Consider the following 21,342-nt stretch of genomic DNA (forward strand, 5'->3'; position numbering starts at 1 on the left):
GGCAGAGCGGGGCTGCGTCCAAGATGGGCCGACAGGGTTTGGGGGGCGCCGGCGCCGCGGGGCGCTCCATGCAGCGCTCCCAGAGCCGGAGCAGCCTCTCCGCCTCCTTCGAGGCGCTGGCCGGCTACTTTCCCTGCATGAACTCCCTGGAGGAGGAGGAGGAGGAAGGTGAGCCTGGAGTTGGGGTGTCTGTCTGTCTACCTCTCGAACCTCGGCGAGTCGGGGGTTGGGGGGTTGGCGGGGGAGAGAACTGTAAGAAGCAGGGTCCCTACCCCTCCGATCTCGGGGACCGTGATGGGGCGAGGGACCCCCGGAGCGCGCCACCTGAGCCAGGCTCTGGCAACTGGCTATTTGGAGAGCAGCTGTTTCCCGGTGAAGACTTAACAAGTGCTTGGGAGTTGAGTGAGGATGTGCACTGGGGGGAGGCCTGTGGGGTGCTCCCCGCTCTGTTTTTGTTTACGGTCATCTTGGTATTTGCATTTAGCCCCAAGGACGGAAATGCTCAAAAATTAAAGGTAGCAGCAAAACTTTGCAACAGGAGTCCCAGGATGGGCAGGTGAAGGCTGACACCACTACAGGCGGTCTGTGCTGTGGAGACTTGGAACTTTGATCACAGGGCACACAGTACTGTGGCTCTGACCGCTGGTTGTGGATCTCTGGTGTTTGAGCGATGCCTTTATAATTAAGCTAGTGAGAAAAACAGGGGAGGGGACTCACTGTGTCAAACTTTTCACCAAGTGGTTTCAAGGCCTTCATAAAGTTTTGAGTAATACATGTTTTCTTTATAAAGAACTTGCCTATAAGTTTTAACTGACACTAAAAATAGAATTTGTAAGTCGAAGTAAGAATTGACTGCTGAGTAATAGCGTCCTGGCATTGGAGATACCGTTTTTTAATTTATTGATATACTAGTTGTAAATTGTGTTCACCTTTACCCATAAATACAGAGGTTATCATCATCACGTAAACCCTATTGTACATAATGGGATTTATTGTGCTTTTTTTCTGTGACCATCAATGATTTCTTCTTGGGAAATCTGTAGTGAGTCTTATTTGGAAGAAACTAACTTCCTACTCTCAGAAGAGGTAGAAATAAAGTTTTTTCCCTATTTTGCCCAGTGGGGAACAAGGAAGTGAAAGACAAAGGAGGAATAGTGTGTCTGAAAGGGGTCTTCAAAATAATTGGCTAGTTAGAGCTCCCCAAGTTTCTTCCAGCTTACTGTTGCAATGTCAGGTTGCTATTGATCAATACAGGTTTAATATCAGGGTACTTCCCTAAGCATGATTTAAAATTTTCATGGTAATCCTTCGCTGTTCTTGTGTGCACATTTACATTTCATTTCTTTTCTACGAGAGGCCCGATGCACGAAATTCGTGCAAGAGTAGGCCTTCCTTCCCTTGGCTGCTGGCACCGTCTTCCCTCAGGCACCCGGGACCCAGGCAGTGGCTTCGTCCGGAAGGTTGTCTGGTCTAATTAGCATAGGCACCGGGGACATGGGCTTCCCTCTCAGCCCTGGCTTCGTCTGGAAGGTCGTCCAGAAGGACGTCCGGTCTAATTAGCATATTACTCTATTATTATCATAGTCATAGATAATTAAATGCTTAAAATTTCAGGAAATGTAAGCACGTCAAAAATTTAGAAGCTCAAATTAGGTAAGCAAACGATTGTAATTGTAGCTAAAAATGTCAATGTTTATTGTTAGCCAGGCACTGTTCTAAGAACTTGACATGTATTTACTCCCTTAGGCCCACGACAACCGTACGAGGCAGTACACACTTTTATTATCCCCATTTCACAAATGAGGAAACTGAGACGGAGAGAGGTTCAGAAACTTGCCCACGTCCACCCAGAGAGTAGGTATGAGTTAATTTGAACACAGGCAGTCAACAAGACAAGCCATGCGCTCAGCTTCAGCCTACACTGGGTTACCATTACATATACTCAGCTATAGTCACACACCTAGTCGTGGTGAAGCTAGAACCCAGGTGTGCCTGCAAATCATATTTAAATAAATAAACATTGTTTCTCAATGTTTTTTCTTACACCAGGTCTTCAGTCTTGAGTTTGCTTCAGTTAAACTTTCACCATTAAGCTGTAACTAGAATCCTTGGATTTACAAAGTACAATTCTAAAAGCCTTTTTTGTGACCAAAAAAAAATAAAGCTTATATAAATGTGAAGATTTTCAAAATTTAAGGTATATTCGTTTAACCTTGGCTCTTGCAGACTGGTCCCAAAGGAAATCCCTGTCATCATTAAACTGTAACTAGAATCCTTGGATTTACAAAGTACCATTCTAAAAGCCTTTTTTGGGACAAAAAAAAAAGCTTATATAAATGTGAAGATTTTCAAAATTTAAGGTATATTCGTTTAACCTTGGCTCTTGCAGACTGGTCCCAAAGGAAATCCCTACCTCTACACATGGCTAAATTGGAACAGATTTTTGTCCTATAATATGGCTTCTTGAATTGCCAAAATAAAATGTTCCATAAGGAAGCCAGCATTTAAAAAATGAAACATACAGTTCTTTACAGGTAACTAGAGAGGAGGCACTTTGTATAAATGAGAGTTCTTCCCACTGGGTTACTGTCATTTTACAGCCAAGAGAAGAAATCCTAACTTACTTTTTTGATTTCACAATATTCCTACCACCCTCAAAAGTCCTGAGATTTTTTTAGGGTATTTCAACATACCCTGCAGAGTTGTAAAAGTTAGAAATCAATGGCCTGGAGCAGTGTTTCTTCACAATTTTTTTTTTATTGAAACAACTCACACAGGATACATGAAGGTCATGTGGATAACATACCCTCATGGGCCTACTCAAGAATATGTTATAGTCATAACTGGGAAACCCATTCTGACTTACAAAAGAAAAGTAAATCCATCACAACATGAATTTCACACTGGCTGAGAACAACTTATCTATCAAGAGAAGTGGTCTAGTAGATCAGTAAGCCAGTCTGATTGTAAAGGTAGCCTATTTTTTGTCTTTTCAGAAATAGTGCAATAGCTAAATAATCTCAAATGTACTCTGTCTTCCAGTTCCATATTCTCATTTCATTCTTGTGCAGTGTATCCGGACGTTACCTTTCTACAAAAGAAGTGCCAAGAAGTTGATGGAGAGACCATGTTCTTTCCATTCATTTGTTCTTGTAGAAATATTGATTGAGGTTATTTTATGTGCTAGTAGCTTTGCTAGTCCCAGAATTAGGTGGATATGCTCCCTACCCTCTTAGAGTTTTCAGTCCCATGGAAATAGGTATTAATGGGAGTAATTATGTAAGTGTTAGGAAGGTGAAGTACGGAGTGCAATAAATGATTATAAGAAAACCTCATTTAGGAGTTAGGGAAGGGTACCCGTACAATAATAATAGTTACCATTTATTGAGCACCTTCTGTGTGCCCCATTTCTTGGATTTTATAATTCTTCGAGGAAGTTATTATTTCATCATTTTACGCATGTGAAAACTGAGACTGAGAGAAGTCAAACAACTTGGCCATGGATTATAAATCTCACTGGGGCTGATTTCCGTGGGGATGAAAGGGGCATTCCTATAAACGAAATAATTTATGATTGCTGACTGGTCTTTGTAGCAGCTTTTTGTAAGCTTACAGGGGTTTTTTTTATATAATTTGATTTTTTGCTTTCTTGTTCTTGGGTATATTCCAGATAATTATTCTCCAAATCTCTGAGTACGACTTTTAAAAAATAAAAGTAATAATAATAGTATTTTGCTATATTTAACAGTTTATAAATTATGTTTACTGATTTTATCATTGAATCCTAAATGGTGTTATCTTCACCATATAAATTACTTAGCCCAAACATTGCGTATACTTCTCTAATGTAGAATATTACTGCATATAGAGGTTTCAAACATTGCAGGTAATTCTGAGAAAGAAGGAACCATTTCAAGGAAAAAGATACCATTCTTAGTAGGAAAAACAACCCTGCAACTTCCCGAACCATAAACCGAAGGGCAAATAGCATGGTCATATAATGTAGGAAAATGGCTCATTTTCTAATACTTGGTAGGTCTGATTTCTCAGAGACTACCTTAATTTACCTGTGGTTCTGTGCCAGCTCTTCTTAATTAGTTTTGTATGTATAATTTGTGATGAATTTGATTCACTTGATTTTATGGACTGCTTTTTCTGGTTAAAAATATGGCTTGACAATCATACAGAACAGATCCTGTCAATAATATTTAACTGAATAAATTAGCTTGTTTAATTTCTTTTACATGCCACGAGCTTGAAAATTAAGTTGCAAGAAAATCATCAAAGAAACGGAAATATTTTCCAAATCACCAGAAACCCGAGGGACGTTTCTTTGCATATGATAGTGAAGCTATGAGGAATTAATATACAAGGAACTAAATAGACTATAATAGAAAGACCTATTTAATTCTCCCCTACTCTTTAAGATGCTATGCAACCAATAAGAAGAGTATAAAAGACATCTTATTCAAATCTTAGCGTATGATAATATACTTCATTCTTAATAAGCAGCCCCATTTGATTAAAATGGAGCTTACCACTTTGCTCATGTTTCATTAAAATAAAAAAATCTCCATACACTTAAATGCAATCCTCCTAAGAACAGACATCATGCGTAGTACAGTAGGTATCCAGTATCTATTAATAATAACAGTATATAGTCCTACCATTCTTTGCAAGCTGAATATCAGTATAACTGACAAGACATAATATCCATTTTATTTATACTGTTTTTAAATTATAACGTGATTTCATTAGGACTTTTTAAAATTCAGTAATCATACATTTACACATCTTCAAAATGCCAATAATAGGGACAGGACATGGCTACAAATTTATAATCTAAATATGTATATTTTCTAGGGGGTATTAGTTTTTGCTAGTTTATCATTATGTGTAATAAAACATTTCCTAAGTAAGTCCATACCATATTCAGCAATAATACAATGATTTTATGTTAGATTTACATTCTAGGTAGATAAGGTGAGGCAAAAGATTTGGGAATTAAAATAAGTGAACACCAGTTTCACTCAGAGTGTTTATCATATATCATCTTTTTTTTTTATAAAAATATATTTTATTGATTTTTTACAGAGAGGAAGGGAGAGAGATAGAGAGTTAGAAACATCGATGAGAGAGAGAGACATCGATCAGCTGCCTCCTGCACACCCCCTACTGGGGATGTGCCCGCAGCCCAGGTACATGCCCTTGACCGGAATCGAACCTGGGACCTTTCAGTCCACAGGCCGACGCTCTACCCACTGAGCCAAACCGGTTTCGGCCATATATCATCTTTTTAATCGAAGATTCAGAATCGTTGTTCACTGTCAAGTGTCCAGACAGTACCCTTAAAGTAATTTGAAACTTTACTACAAAAGTCAAGTTAAACCCCAAATTTGCTTTCACCCTTCCGTATGTTCACTAAATTCCGAACTAGTCATGGGGGTGACCTTTCCTATGGAGACGTCTTGTACGAAGTGACTTACAAACACCCATTAGAAAGTTGTAATGGCCGCATCCCATAGTCCAAAGACTATGTTTGATGTAAATGCTCTGCTGTTCTTACATAGGCCCGTATTATTGATCAAACAAGATCAGTCTGTATATTTGTTCTATCTCATATTGTAATGGTGTGAGATTGGAGAAAAGGGGGGTTTACTTAATGCTATGGATATATAATATTTTTTCAGCAATTGAAGAAAAAGCTAGCATAAAAATGATAATATCAACTCTAGTTTTGAAGTATCATTTCTTAAGATTTAAATTTTGCCTGATGAGACTAGAATGAAAGGGCTGTTTATTTTAGCTATTTCAGTCATCGGTTTTTCCTTTGTAACTCCTGTAAGTCAGGGGCCAGGATGGCACCATTTATCAGTGAAATAGGCCAGATGTCATACAAAAGGGGAGAGCAAGGAAGCTTTCCCATCCATCGAGGAATGGTAGTACTCAGTTCTAAATAACTGATGCCAAATTGAATATCAGCCCAGGGTTGGCAAATTTACTCTGATTTTTTCCTCTAAGACAGTGGTTCTCAACCTTGGCTGCACATCCTCCGGAAATTCTGTTTCTTTGTTTTGGGTGGGGCCACAATATTAGTAACAAAGAAACAGAATTTCCAGAGGATGAGGCCCAGAAATCAGGATTTTAAAAAGATTCCCAGGTGATTCTAATGTGCAGCCAAGGTTGAGAACCACTGCTCTAAGAGAAGCTATACATCTGGATGTTCCTTAAAACATTTAAAGTGTTGGCACCTAAATGAAAAATTTAAGCATTACTTGGTCCAAACAAAGTGTACTGATGGACCAAATATGTACCACCAGCTGGCAACTTCTATCAAGGAAATGCTTCCTCCTCAACTTCTTTTCTTCGTTTTCCTTCTTTCCCGTTCCCATGGTCACCCTGATAGCTTAGGACCACATTAGCTCACCTTTGAAATCACCCGAGTCTCCCAATCTGCTGTCTCTACCTTCTGGATCTCCCCACTGCTAACTAACTTCATTGCCTCTCTATCAACGCCCGTAAACATCATCTTGATCTTGACACCACTCTTCTGAAAACTTCATTCGAAGTCTAACCATTTGGTCCTTCCATAGGATAGCTTCCCTGCCTTCGACAGCCCTTAGGCGCCCAGTAAATCAATGAAACGAAGCCTTCTTGCTCTTTACCTCCAAGTTTTTGTTCATGCCTTTCTATTCTTATACCACTGTACATGCATGTCTACTTGCCCTTCAGGTTAGGAATGTTGCCCCAAATCATACTTTGGAACTAGCCCTGCTGAACTAGCACTTCCGTTTGGCACAGACATTACAACGTGTACCAGTGTCAACATTGAGGTTGAGTCACTGCTATAGGATCACTCGAAAAAGTATATATTGTGGCCACTGCCCTCCTTAGAATGGAAGCCTGTGGTGCCTCTGCTTTGTTTCAGTAGCTTCAGATTCCAAGTTTGGGACAGTGGTTGGAATCTGATTAACAGAACCTTGGTCCTGTGCTCCTGCCCTAAAATGATACTTGACAATTTTAACTTCTACAATTGAAGAACGAGACATTTCTCATACACAGGAAGAGTGTTCAAATGCTGGTGAGCCAAAAACATTAACAAATATCTACTTAATAATAGAAAGTAACTACCAGTGGGGGGGTGGGAGTATTAAGCTTGTCTTAGTGACCTATTTAATTTTTTAAAATACTAGTTTGCTATTGATAATTTTCCTCTTTGCTCAATAAGCATAAGCAGATAGCCAAGATCGGGGGGGGGGGGGGGGGGCAATGGGAGAAGGTTAAGGGAAAGAATATGACTCTTAGTTTTAACATTTTCTGCAGATTTGGCCACACAGATATCCATGCACACTCTTATTTTGCATATAGAACAGAGTCAATTCCTCCCCGGAAAGACAACCTTAAACTGTCGTACATTTACTGCGTGCAGATTAAAATCTAGGATTTTGAGTGGTGTGCAGTCCTCTCCCTCACACCCAGATGTGGCTTTTCATGTTACAGTGACCTGTACACCGAAAGACGAGTCGTCTGCCTTTCATATATCCAGTTTAAATGGTACAGAACAACAGCATAACCAAATAAAAATTCTCATTTCGAAAGGAGAGGATAGGAACACAAAGCAATCAGTCATCCACAGGAATGATAAAATCCCACTCAGGGGTAATGGTGAAGGTTGAAAGTAGAATACATTTCTTGGCTTACTCACTTGGCACTTTTGGTTCTGTTTTCTGGAAAGTGTTTCTTTGTCCTTCATTCTTCGAAGCTGCAGGGTTTATATTGAAGAGGGGGCCTCGTAGCTTTCATAGCCTGCTTGCTAGTGCAGGTTAGGAAACTCAGTAGTTACTTTAGGGGTTGAACAGACTTTTGTGTGTGGGCAAGTAATTCTTTTTTTCTAGACAGGTCCTTCAAAAATTCAGTAGGCTTACAGTCTTTTTGGCTCCAGTTAGTTTCAAGTGTGGGTAACTCCAGTCAAACACCTCACTGGACAAAGATTTTAAGCCTCAAGTTAATTGTTCTTTTAGTTTCTAGCCTCTGTGCCCTGCCTACTTCCTTTGCTCTCAACTTAATGGCAGTCACCTTGGTTTTAAAGCAATGGGCTTGGGGGGAAGGCAACCCCTTAATTCAATTTGGCCAGAAGGCTTTCCCTTTTGGATGGCAAGACCCTACTTATTTATACACAGTTTTCTTCCTGCACATTTAGGATAATTTTACATTATTTCAGTCATTTATTAAATCAGAATTTATATAGCATTTTACAGTTGTCAAACTTGTTATACAGATTGTGGTATCTGATCCTTATTCATCAGTACTCATTAAATACCACTACGTGTCATATATTCTGTGATGGAGGCTAAATATGATCCTGAGTTTATGCAAAAGACCTCAGCTTCAGAAAGGTAGATTACCTGCCCAGAGTTTTAAAATGGTTACCTAGAGCTGGAACTCATATTATCTGATCCTAAAATGGCATGCTCTTCCCAGGCCGATGAAAGCACATGTTGCTATCTGGGTCCACAAAGGGAGGGGGGAGGGGCTGGGGGGATGTGGTAAGTCACACATCAGCTGTTGAAGCTTCTGCCCTGAAGTTATATGGACCAGTTTTGCTCACATTTCATTGGCCAAGCAAGTCACATGACCCCACCTTGCTTCAGACAGGGGAGAAAAGTGAATATATTTAAACAGCCGTAATATCTACCATAATGGTGACTTCTGCTTGTAGCTAACTGTATTATAGCTGTTAACTACATAGCTTTCATAATAGTTGTAACAGCTGTCGGAATGAATGAATTTGTGCTAAACTCTGAAACAATTTTGAAAATCAACTGTTAATTTTATTAAATTCTATTTTAATTGTTAATGCAGATCCTGGATTAGCCCAAAAGAAATTGTCAGGTAGTTGTCCCTATTTTGTTTAGACTTTCAGGGGTTTTAATTACATTTATTATCGTTAGAAGCTCTAGCAAACATAAACATCAGTACACAGCTTTTATACACAAACATACTGTCCCCATATTGAGGTCTTGCAGGACAAAATAGGTAAATAAATCAACCTCTTTCATGTCTTGATATAAACTCTGTAGATGGGAAGTTATGGCCACAGTGACCACCATGGAGGTCGGGGAGAGTGCTGGAGGCAATTCTTATACTTGGCAAGTTTGAGATAGAAGGGAGTTCAAGTGCAATTTGAAATTATTACTGGTTTTTAAAGATGAAAATCTACTAAAGAGGAACTAGCCACTGTGGACCTCGGCTTTCTCATTGCTACAATAAGGGAGCACATAAAGTACAAAGGTACACTGGATCCCAAAGATAGCTTCTGAAATGCTATGATTCAGTAATTTTAGAAAGTCTAACTTTAATGCATTGTTAAAATTATTTAAATGTAATACAAAATAGCTTCTCCAAATTATACTCATTCTGGAAATTGGTAGTTTTGAATAAAAATGCAAAAAGAGTGCCTTATTAACTCAAAGGGCATAAATTACGGTCAAAGCTAAAAATTAAAATCAGTTTTCAGAATCTACCAGCCTGTCAAACCTGTCCCCATAAATCATTTTTCATATTCACATCAAGAAAGTTCTGACTCTAAAGTAAGTCTGTCTGCAATAGGAGATGAGACCTTCCAGGTGAGAGTAAACAGGGGTGGGTCCTATGGAGATAGGCTTTGGAAAGAGGTCATGTGACTTTAAGTTTGGCCTTTCCTTGTGAGCCTCGTTTGGGGGCTTAGGAGAGTTTCCAAATATGTAGTAGCGAAGAGGACCTTTTGGTTTTTGGTGTGAAGTCACTCAGGGTTTTCTGATTTTCAGATATCGTTAGGGAAACTGACCCTTTGGTAGTTTATTTAATCAAGAGGCTTTCTTTGAATGTAGCGTGTGCCAAGTAAATGAGTCATCAGACTAAGCAGAGCAGAATAACGGGGGGCCTCCCCTGTTCAGCTTTCTGCCTGTGATGTTTTGCAATTCAGAACTTGATTTTTACCTGCAGGCATTCTCTCCACATGCTCGTTGGCTTAAAATACCTAACAGGAGAGTGAGTGGTTTATGGGCTCTAAAACATCATCTGGGCCTTCGTTCTACAGTTTGCTACCTGAGTATTTTTAAACATCTTAACACACACACACACACACACACACACACACACACATTATGCATTTATAGATAGGATATGTATGTATATATACTTTTTAAAAATGTATATACACTTTTTTATCGTGGCTATTGAGCTCTTACAAATAATTTTAGTTGGTCTACTCCTATGGTTATAATAAATTATTTTCATAGATCTCTTCATTAATAATTATCTAAAAAAGTACTTATTGCTGATTATCACGAATTCAGCAGCTTAAAGAAACACCCATTCATTATTCACGGTTCTATAGGTCACACGTGGCATGCCTGGGTTTTCTGCTTAATGTGTCACGTGGCTGAAATCAAGGTGGTGGCTGGGCTGAGCTCTTGCCTGGAGGCTCTGGAAAAAAATCTGCTTCCAAGGGCATCCAGCTCCCCTGTTTTCTTGCTGTCAGCAGCTGGAGGTTGCTCTCGGGTCCTTTCCACAGAGTCCCCTCCACCTTCAAGCCAGTATTAAATGTACACCGAATCCTTCTTGTGTTTCATATCTTCCCTATTGACTTTTCTGGAACCTTCCAGAGAGAGCCCTCTGCTTTTAAAGGTCTCATGTGTATATGTCAGGCCCATAAAGATAATCTCCGTATTGTTAGGTTAACTGATTAGTAACCTTAATCACATCTGCAAAAATCCCTTTTGACCTGTAAAGTAACATAACCATGGGGGCTATCTTAGAATTCTGCCTACCATCCTCACTTTATGTAGAACCGTCAGTGTTATATAGGTTCAGGTTTCAGGTTGAATAACATGACAGAGCATTTGGAACGCTAAATGAATTATATTTAGATTAAATTCCTTTTATTATGAATGAGATGCAAAGGATTTGTGGTACTGGAAAAACACATTTACTTTTTTAAATAAGTCTATATATGTATCAGAAGAAGTACATTTATAAGACATATTTTAAGAAGCTCTTATAAATGCCCAGCATACTGCCTAGAATTCTTTGATTCCATCAGGTGATAATGAGCAGCGTTATCTTCCTCAACGCATGCTATTAACCATGGTCTTGGTCATACACTAATGATACAAACTAGGAGACTTCAGAGCTAAGAGATCAGAGATCATCTGTCATCCTCCCCTTTTCTGTAAATGAGGAACCAGAGACTCAGAGAGGGGATATGACTCAGAGAAGGCCACAGGGCCAGCTAATTAGTGGTAGGGATTGGCCTAGAATACATGCTTACTGATTCCCTACCTGGTAGTAATAACAGTGTCATTAATTGAAGATTTTCTATATGATAGGTACTACCCCAAGCACTTTAAATATATTATTTTCTTTAATCCTCACAAAAGCTCTATGAGGTAGACATCATTATTATTATCAATGCCATTTCAGTTTGAAAAAACTGAGTCATGGGTAACTAGTCAGCATCACCCAGCTGGTACGTGGTCAGAGAGACAGTTTGACACCAGACCTGACCTCTTCACTGTGCTTGCTCCTCCCGCCACCAGCTGCTGTAACAGGGCCTCTCACACAGTGCAGAGTTAGCTCAATGCCGTCTCCATTGTCAGCTGCACAGGCTGCCCATTGGTTATCTGACAGTCAATCGGTGAATAGCAGGGAATTTGAAGTCTGGGAACTGTGCGCACACTCTGGTCCTGTCATGTTCTATGTGGTGTCAGGGATCTGTGTAACCCTCTGGGGACTCGGATGCTGTATCTGTAAAATGGGATCCCTAGAGTTGTTCTGAAGAGGATGCATGTAGACAGCAATCTGTAAACAGGAGGACCCCATGCTCATTGTATTGTTGCTCTTTGACAAGTGATGGCTGATTCTCATCACCCTGTAACAGCAGATTTTCTCCTCGCTGTTGCTGTGAGAGACTCAGACATTACACGTAAAACAGTTCATCTTTGCCATTGCGAGGGCTTTGTCCTGAGACCTTTAGGAATCTCGTTGCTTTGAAAGTCATGTTTCCTGTACATATCCTCACTCCACATTTTCAGACTTAACGGAGGTTGTATATCTCACTTGGCGGTCATTGTTAACAGGGCATTCTTCGCAGGAAGTGAGCAGGAAAGCTGCATGAGCAGGACTCAGGCCTTGGCCTGGCTCCCTCACGCCAGCCCAGTACCTTCCATGATTCCAGTTCACACCTGGACAAAATGTTATTGCTTTTTGATGTGGCCATTTGGGAATTGCTCTCAATAAAGTCATGCATATTAAATTGATAAATACCAAGATCTACTTTTCCTCCCTATCCTTTTATTTTAAACACTTTAACCTCTTTGTTATATGTATTTTTTTTGCTATACCATTGTAAAATAAATTGCAAGTAATATAACATTGCAGGTATAAATATTTCCTGTAATAAATAAGGACATCTTTTATAAGACATGCCATGATCTACCTAGGAAAATTAATAATTTCCTTATCTCATTTAACAGCCAATCTATACTCAGATTTTCCCTACTTGTTCCTAAAATTGCTTTTAGAGTGTTTTGCTTTTATGGTTTCTTGTTTTTGGTTCCTCCCCAACCCCCCAAAAAATTTAAAGCAATCACTCACAGCTTTTAATAGTTACATCTCTGATATTTTTTAAATCTGGAACAATTTACTCAACCTTGTTAGTTTGTTTATTTTCATGATATTAGCTATTTTAAGAGATTAGGCCAATTCTCTTGAATGAAATCCCATGTTCTGGGTTTGTCTGATTTTTTTTAATTGTCATTTATCTTTTTACCCTATCTTCTGTATTTTTGAAAACTAGAAGTTGGTTCCAAAGATCTGATGAGAAACCGGTTGTATATGTTTGTTCAGAACAACTCAATAGGTGATATTGTGTAGGTTGTATCAGGAAGCACATATGATTGTCCTGCTATTACTGCTGCTAAATTTGACCACTTGATTGCAATGGTGATAGCCAGGTCTCCCAGTGTTAAAGTGTGTTTTTCCTTTAGCAAGTAGAACTAATCCATGGAAAGATTTTTTTTTTTTTGGCTCATATGAATAGTTAGTGATGTTAGCATTCATCAATGTGCCTTATTTGAATCATTCATTCCATTGGAGGTTACAAATTGGTAATTTTAAAAATTTATTCCTTTTACATTTCATATATAGTTGATTTCAGAGAGGAAGGAAGAGGGAGAGAGAGATAGTAACACAAATGGTGAGAGAGAATCATTAATTGGCTACCTCCTGCCCACCCCGTACTGAGGACTAAGCCTACAACTGGGCATGTGCCCTGACTGGGAATGGAACCGTGACCTCCTGGATAATAGGTCAATGCTCAACCATTGAGCCACACCAGCTGGGCTCCTTTTACATTTCTTAACGAACATTCCTCTGTCAAGAAGAGCTTTCTCTCATCAACGGGGGATACTTTGTATTATCTTAAGTTCATATCAGTACAACATGTTTATTATCAATTATTTTAGATATCAACCTTAGATTATGGAACTGAGCTGGAAATGAGTCATAACTGTTACTTTATTATATACTTTTTAAAGCATTTTGATGTACATTAAAGGTGGAAGTGGAGAATAGATAAAATTTAAAACTGTGTTTCAAATGGTGAACAAATACTACGAGAGGTTTGGTGAAAGGAATTTCATCAAGTCACTGGCAATGTCAGCAAATATGTGTTGATCTAAAATGAATTCATTAATATCAGACACTAAAAGAGCTTATTGAATCCCCAAAATGCTAATGATATGCATGGTCAATGTCGATAAATATTTAGACCTCACAAGAAGTAAAGTATTACAGATCATTTGGACTATCACCCTGTTGTCCCAGCTTTGGTAGTCTCTCAACGCCGCATGCCAGCATGCAAGGCCCTTTATCATTTGCCCACCCCCACCATTACTCCTCCATATGTTTTGATTATTTGCACCATCCCTCAGCGGCACATCCTCTTCACACCTTTGTCCATGCTCGTTCCCTCGGCAAAGGCACTGCCTTCTTGCTTCTCCTTGGGCCCCAACCTGCCCATTTTGCAAGCTCAGCTCAAATTCCACTCCCTCTGTGAGGACGCTCCTTCCTCCCTGACCTCTCAGATAGCACTCCTCACCTCTGTCACATCTGTGGTACTTGACTCCGTTTCCTATTTGGTCTTTTAATTGACTTCTATAAGTAAACCTCATATCCAAACTGATCCAAACTGCTGAAGGTCCTTGAGGACATGACTTACCCATGACCAGATATTAAAAAGCTCTTTTTACCGGACATTGCTGGGTTTTTGTTTTCCTTTGGGAATCTCTCTGAAAGTTACCAACAGATGGGGAACTATTAGCAAACAAGGCTATCTCCCTTGGATAGCTTTCCTTGCCTTCTAACATCAATCATCTTGCAAAACACAGGATTCCATGTGAAAGTTAAGGCTAGCATTGAGTATTACTCACCACCGGCTCTTTGGAAATCATGTGAAAGCCTTGTTCTTTTACTATGCCAAAGAGAAAGGAAAAAGAACAAGACAGGTTTAAGTCAATCTTGCATTTCAATATTACAATAAAAACAAAGCTTATTATATTTCCCGGAGGTTGAACCTTTTTGTTTCTCTCGTTACCAGTTTGAACACTGTTTTAAATGGAAATAAAACAATGGCATCTTGTGCTTGAAGACGTTTAGAAAATGTTCATCCCACTCAACAAGGCGTTGTTTGAAACACCTTTTCTCTCTGTTTCCTGAATAAGAGCGCAGCTCTTTTCCTCTGAGGACCTCGGCGTGTGGGCTGATCCTTGTTCTCGCCAGGTGGCGATGGCCAATCCGTCACCCCTTTTGTTTTCTGTCTGTGCAGAGGCAGGAGGTAAGAAGCTGCGGAGCACGGTGCAGAGGAGCACGGAAACAGGCCTGGCCGTGGAGATGAGGAACTGGATGACCCGCCAGGCGAGCCGGGAGTCCACCGACGGCAGCATGAACAGCTACAGCTCCGAAGGAAAGTGAGTGAGGCCACCTGCGACGCGCAGCCCTCCGGGCCCCACTCTCTCTGTGGTCACAAAAACTGCCTCCCACACTGCAGCGCCATCTTGGTTTTTCACTGATTTGCTGTGGAGGGAACGTGGCTCACCTGCCACGGAGAAATGTGGCATCCTTGGCTTTTTATACCGGGGACCTAGGTCTGGGGATAAAATGTTGGGCTTTAATGGCAAGATGCTAAAATGGGACTTTCACAATGCATGCGATTGAAAATCTGCCCTAGCTTGAAACAATACACCTAAACGCACAAAAATAATCAGCACTCATGCCACTGCTGTGTGAACAATGCTGATTTTAAAAATCTTTGCTCTGAGACTCATTACTGCAAAGTACAGAACACTGCTGGGTACCTAGTTCCATGCAGTAGCAAACAGCACAAAGGTAATAGCCGAATGCCACAGCTTGGGAGCCTTTCTTGTACGTAGTTACCACGCAGCTTCCCCTTGAGTTGGCTGCACCTGAGATACTGTGGAAGCATTTATGAAGATTGTGTAGCCTTGTCACCAACAATCTAACAGTAATTAGCAACTGCAGATCAGCAGATGGGTGCATAAGTGACATTAATAGAGGAAAGTGGGGGGTACTGACTTCACTCTGTCATCCCCACGGAAGCATCAGCTGTTTAGACAACACACATGGGCCAGTTCACCGGTGTGAGGCCATAGGCAGTGCTGGCAGAATATTCATGATATGTCCTATGGACCATTTATCTAGCACGATTCTATAAATAGAAGAGCTGTATATGGCTTCTCTGCATTTATAAATAAGGTTATGTGGGATACTTATGGAAACATCACAATGTTTGGATTAACTGTGTATTTGGGGACTAAGTTTGAGGGAAGACAAGATTCGATGTGAATCAAGGATGCCTTAAAAGAGAGGGAGATTCGAGTACAAAGTCAATGTGCACTGAGCACTCGTCTTTGCAAAGCACCATGTTAGATAGATACGTTAGGGGTATCAAAAGTTTACGCTGCCACCCCTCACTTCAGATGTTTATAGTCTTATTGGAGAAATGGATGAATACTCCTAAATTCATTCAACAAACAGAACTTAGAACTCCTAGAGTTCTGGGCACTGTGCTATGAGTTGAGGATATAAGCCATACAAGGAAGCCAAAATCAGTGGGTGGTTAAGACCTTGGACTTTAGAATCATATAGGCTTAAGTTCTCATCTGTTTTTTGGCACTATAGAAACTTGGGTGAGTTTCTAGGCTTCATTTTAATTAATTGATTGAGCTTAACAATTATTCATTAAGTGCTTACAATGCCCCAGGCACAGTTCTAGGTGCTGGAGATGTATCAATGAACAAAATAGAAACCTATAGTATAGTAGACAAGATAGCCATTAAAGAGGAAAAACTATTAAAATATGTAGTAGAGCCCTAACCGGTTTGGCTCAGTGGATAGAGCGTCGGCCTGCGGATTGAGAGGTCCCAGGTTCGATTCCGGTCAAGGGCATGTACCTTGGTTGCGGGCACATCCCCAGTAAGGGGTGTGCAGGAGGCAGCTGATGTTTCTCTCTCATCAATGTTTCTAACTCTCTATCCCTCTCCCTTCCTCTCTGTAAAAAATCAATAAAATATATTTTTTTAAAAATATGTAGTAGATTAGATGGTCTAAGTTTTAAGGTGAAAAACAAAGAAAGGAAGGGAGATGATACAGGGTATGTGTAAAGTTTTATGTAGAGTAGACAGGGAAAAGGACACATCTAAGTAAAGATCTGAAGGACATTAGTGAATACATGGATATCTGAGGGAGGAACATTCTATGCTGAAGGGGTGCTGGGCCCTGAGGCAGGAGCTTGGCAGGCGTCAGCAGTGGAGGGCAGCACTGGAGTAGGGCAGAGGTGGTAACAGACTAGGAATTGAGACGTGGCGAGCAGGGGTGGACAGTTTGTGTAGTCTGTACACCTCATTGTAAGGACTTTGCTTTTACTCTGAGGGATGAGAAGTCAATGGAGGGTTCTGAGCAGACCTCACTCTGCCTGCTGTGGGGGTGGCGAGCAAAGGTGGCAACAGGGAGGTCCCTCAGAAGGTTGTTGCAGTCATGCAGAAGCTGGAAATGAGGGCTTGGGCCACAGTGGTAGCATTATTGGGGTCAGATTCTAGATGTATTTTGATAGTAGAGCCAGTAATATTGATGCATGTGATATGACATGAGAAAAAGAGAGTGTCTTAGTTTGCTAGGGCTGCCATAACACAATACCACAGACTGGGTGGCTTAAACAACAGAAATATATTTTCTCATAATTCTGGAGGCTGGAAATCCAAGATCAAGGTGTGAGCAGGGTTGATTTCTCCTGAGGCCCCTCTCCTTGCCTCGCCGTTGGCCTCCTTCTCACTGAGTCCTCACGCGGTCTTCTCTCTGTGGGTGCATGTCCCTGCTGACTCTTCCTCTCCTTAGAAAGACACCAATCCTATTAGATTAAGGCCCCACCCTTGTGACCTCACTTAACCTTAATTAGCTCTTTAAAGGCCGTGTCTCCCAATAGTCATACTGGGGATTAAGGCTTCAGTACATGAATTTCCCAGAGGGAGAGGGAGGGGGAAACAGTTCAATATATAACAAAGAGCAAAGACATCTCCAGGATTAATTGAAAGGGTAAAGTTGGGGGTTCAGATGGGGACCCTCTGAGGGGAACAGAGTTTGTGTTTTTTGTTTGCTTGGGGTTTGGGATAAGTTATATTTCATTGCCTATTAGCCATCCAAGCAGATATGTTGACAAAGCAGTTGGAATACAGGTCTGCGGCCCAAGGGAGAGTCCCAAGCTGGAGATGCCATTCTAGGCAACATCAGTATAGAATTCAGTGGTTCTCAACCTTCTGGCCCTTTAAATACAGTTCCCCATGTTGTGACCCAACCATAAAATTATTTTCGTTGCTACTTCATAACTAATGTTGCTACTGTTATGAATCGTAATGTAAATATCTGATATGCAGGATGGTCTTAGGCGACCCCTGTGAAAGGGTCGTTCGACCGCCAAAGGGGTCGCGACCCACAGGTTGAGAACCGCTAGTATAGATGGTGTTTAAAACCATGAGACTGGACGAGGTTACCACGGGAATGAGGGCGTGGAAATGATAAGCGGTCAAAGGATCAAGCTCCCAATATTTAGGCAGAGCTAGCAAAGAAGACTGCGGTGAAGTGGCCAAAAAGTAAAACCAGGACTAGAGTCTGGGAAACAAAGTGGAAAACGGGTTTCAAGGAAGAAACAGGCATCCATTGTGTCAAATGACGCTAAGTTAAATCATACTAATTAGTACAGAGTATTAGCGGTTCAATTTACCCCTGCGGCTACTAGGTAACCTTGATCAGAGACATTTTAGTGGAGAAGATAAAGCAAGGAAGAGAGCAAGGAAAAACGTAGTAGAGTTTCAAGGGAGAGTGAGAGGAAAGACATTGAAGACAGCACACAGAGACAACTCTTTCGAGGAGTTTCAGGAGAGAAATGGGGTGGTAGCTGGAGAGCAAGTGGGGTTAGTGGAGGGAATTTTTTTTAAGGTGGAAGAAATAATGGTATGTTTGTGTGCTGGTGGGAGTGATACGAAAAAGTTTCTTCATCTATAAAGTGGGTTAAATAATGGAATCTATCTCCTAGGGCAGCTAAGATGATCAAATATGATAATGCCGGTCACGGAGTAAGTGTTCAATATGTCCTGAGTGCTATTAATAGAAACCATAGTCCATGTCCTCCAGACAAGGAAGAGAAAGACACATACTCGGAAGCCTGCAGTCCAGTGTGACCAGTGCTCCTGGTGACACACATGGGCCGCTAGAGAATAAGTAGGGAGGACCATGGGATCCAATCAATGCAAGTGGCCAAGCAGTGGTTCCCACAATTCCTACAGGAAGGGGCTACCGGGAAACCTGGGCTGGCTGATTGGAAACAGAGGTTGAGGGTTTAATCCCATGTGTTATTCTGCTTTTAGTCTGATCTTCCCTGGTGTCCGCTTGGCCTCTGACAGCCAGTTCAGCGATTTTCTGGATGGCCTTGGCCCTGCCCAGCTAGTGGGGCGCCAGACTCTGGCTACACCTGCAATGGGTAAGGATTTCTGTCGCATGATTCTGTTGTTGTTCTTTTAGATTGTGGAGAATCACATTCTTTCATTTCCTGGGATTCTTAACAGTATTATCAGCAGGAATAAGTATTTTATATTTTAGCAATTTAAAAAAAATCTTCAACTAATTTTTTCCCCATTTCATTTATATGCTTTTTAAAGTGAGATGCTATTCATAAAATTTTGAATCTATATGAATTTAGGAAAGTAAATGGGAAATGATGAAATGATGTTAAGCTAAGGCCTTTGGATAGCACTTTTCTGACTGCATTTGTGTATTAAGTTCTGCTTGTTTCTCCCTCACATACAACCAGGTGACATTCAGGTGGGAATGATGGACAAAAAGGGACAGTTGGAGGTGGAAATCATCCGGGCCCGTGGCCTTGTAGTCAAACCAGGTTCCAAGACACTGCCAGGTAAAAGCAGAAGAGATTCTTCTATTATTGCTCACAATCCACATCCTGCAATTCGGAGACTTTGTTTTTTATTAGCTGCTGAAAACTTTGTTTTCAGGTCATCGAGGATTCTAACATGAGTCAGTTATCTGTAGTAGTTTGTGTGTGTGTGTTCTGAGTGAGCACCAGTGAGGGAGGTCTGGTAGGGGTAATAGATGTTGTTAGATAAGTGCGTACGTGTGTAGTAGAAACCACTGCACAATAAAAACTACCACACAGATCGTTCACTTTGTACAGCATGTCCATTACTAATTCTTTTTCTCATTAGCTGGTGTTTTGTGTTATTCTTCGATTTATCTGGAGCTTCAAAATTTTCCTCGGGAACCCTTAGGTCCTGGAATTAGAATAAAAACAGATACAGGCCCCAAAGTAGCATAAGCCTGTTTATGCAGGTCATTCTCATGATAAGACTGACTTCCTGTAGTGTATAAAGGAAACAAGGCATCGTGATCAATTTTCACGATGCCACATATTTCGTACTGAAGGCGTGCATGTACTGAGTTGCTTGTAGCATGGGCAGTGCCTCAGACTCCTGCACTGTGCAGGGATGTGTGTCCGGATCTGATGACAGAACAGCTACTGAGGATTCTGAAACGAAGTTTCTCACCTCAGCACCTCCACGGGCTGGTGGTGATTTTGAATCTCTTAACTTTGCCACCCCTGCAGAAATTCTAAGTTATAACGTAGATGACCTGCTGTCCAGCCTTGCGGTGGTGACTGAGGCAGGTGTATTTAGACAGCTCTTGGAGCGAGTCGACCCACTCCCTTGGACAGATAAGATCATTTCTACACGCATGAAAATGCTTTCATGAAGAGCCTGTCAGATAAATCTCAAGCTACGGAATTCAGAATTCGTTTCCTCTTCCCAGCTAATTGGACATATTATACAAAACCTCAGCCTCGTCGTGTGCCCACACCACCATGAATAAACAAACTCTTTGTGTTTATTAAACAAATTTACTCTCCAAATAAAAACCCCCTTGAGTGATAACTAAGTGATTCATGGGGATGGGTGAATAAAACAATATAGATTAAAGCATGTCTGATTAGATTGAAGTGTTGACAAATGAAAGAGTAAGAGGTCTCCCTTGAATACTGGTAGGGACTAGAAGCATTTGACCTTAGTTAATGCAAATCTATGATGGCAAATTAGTAATCATTTCAGAGGCTGTCGACATTGCCTAAAACTGCCTGAATAGCTAGCTGATAGTTACCTTTTGTCTCCCTAACGTGGAAAGGCCGGTGACTGTGGGTTGCCAGCTCTTTCTGACAAGGTTAACCTGTTGCAGATGTCACCCATGAGTTGGGTATTTCATAACCACAGCGCATCACTTCACTCTCCTCTGTCTTTTCTTCCCCAAGCACCATACGTAAAGGTGTATCTACTGGATAATGGAGTCTGCGTAGCCAAAAAGAAAACAAAAGTGGCACGAAAAACGCTGGAACCCCTATACCAGCAGCTGTTATCTTTCGAAGAAAGTCCCCAAGGAAAGGTTTTACAGGTATTTATTGAATTGTTAATCCCTTACCTAGGAACGCGCTTTCATGGAGTCAGACCTTGTCGCCAGCATCCTTACTTACCGCGTGCTCTTCTGTTCCTCACCGCTGAAATTCTTGGGAAACTTCAAAGCAGTGGCCCGTGCTATAAAGCTACAGACACTGTTGTTTCCTTTAAAGTGAAGTGTAGACTAGCCAACCCCATTACATGTGAACTCCAACCTCCCTGGACTAATTATGGTCTTCACACTTCATAGAGTTCCCCTAATACACCTTTGGATTCT

General features: G+C 40.9%; 1 protein-coding gene across 15 annotated transcripts in view; it reads left to right on the forward strand.

Moving 5' to 3' along the window:
* The window catches only part of RIMS2 (regulating synaptic membrane exocytosis 2), a 304,062-nt gene that overhangs the window by 279,690 nt on the left and 3,030 nt on the right, over positions 1-21,342 (forward strand). For 14 of the 15 annotated variants that reach the window (XM_005879299.2, XM_014550249.1, XM_014550250.1 and 11 more), the window contains 4 exons: positions 14,867-15,008; positions 18,978-19,090; positions 19,421-19,522; positions 20,924-21,063. In XM_005879299.2, the coding sequence (XP_005879361.2) occupies positions 14,867-15,008; positions 18,978-19,090; positions 19,421-19,522; positions 20,924-21,063 (497 nt within the window). Of the gene's footprint in view, positions 1-6; positions 169-14,866; positions 15,009-18,977; positions 19,091-19,420; positions 19,523-20,923; positions 21,064-21,342 lie in introns of those variants that run through there. The other variant, XM_005879301.2, reaches the window with a different exon arrangement.

This window comes from Myotis brandtii, unplaced genomic scaffold (assembly GCF_000412655.1).
Source record: "Myotis brandtii unplaced genomic scaffold, ASM41265v1 scaffold59, whole genome shotgun sequence".
Lineage (NCBI taxonomy): Eukaryota > Metazoa > Chordata > Mammalia > Chiroptera > Vespertilionidae > Myotis > Myotis brandtii.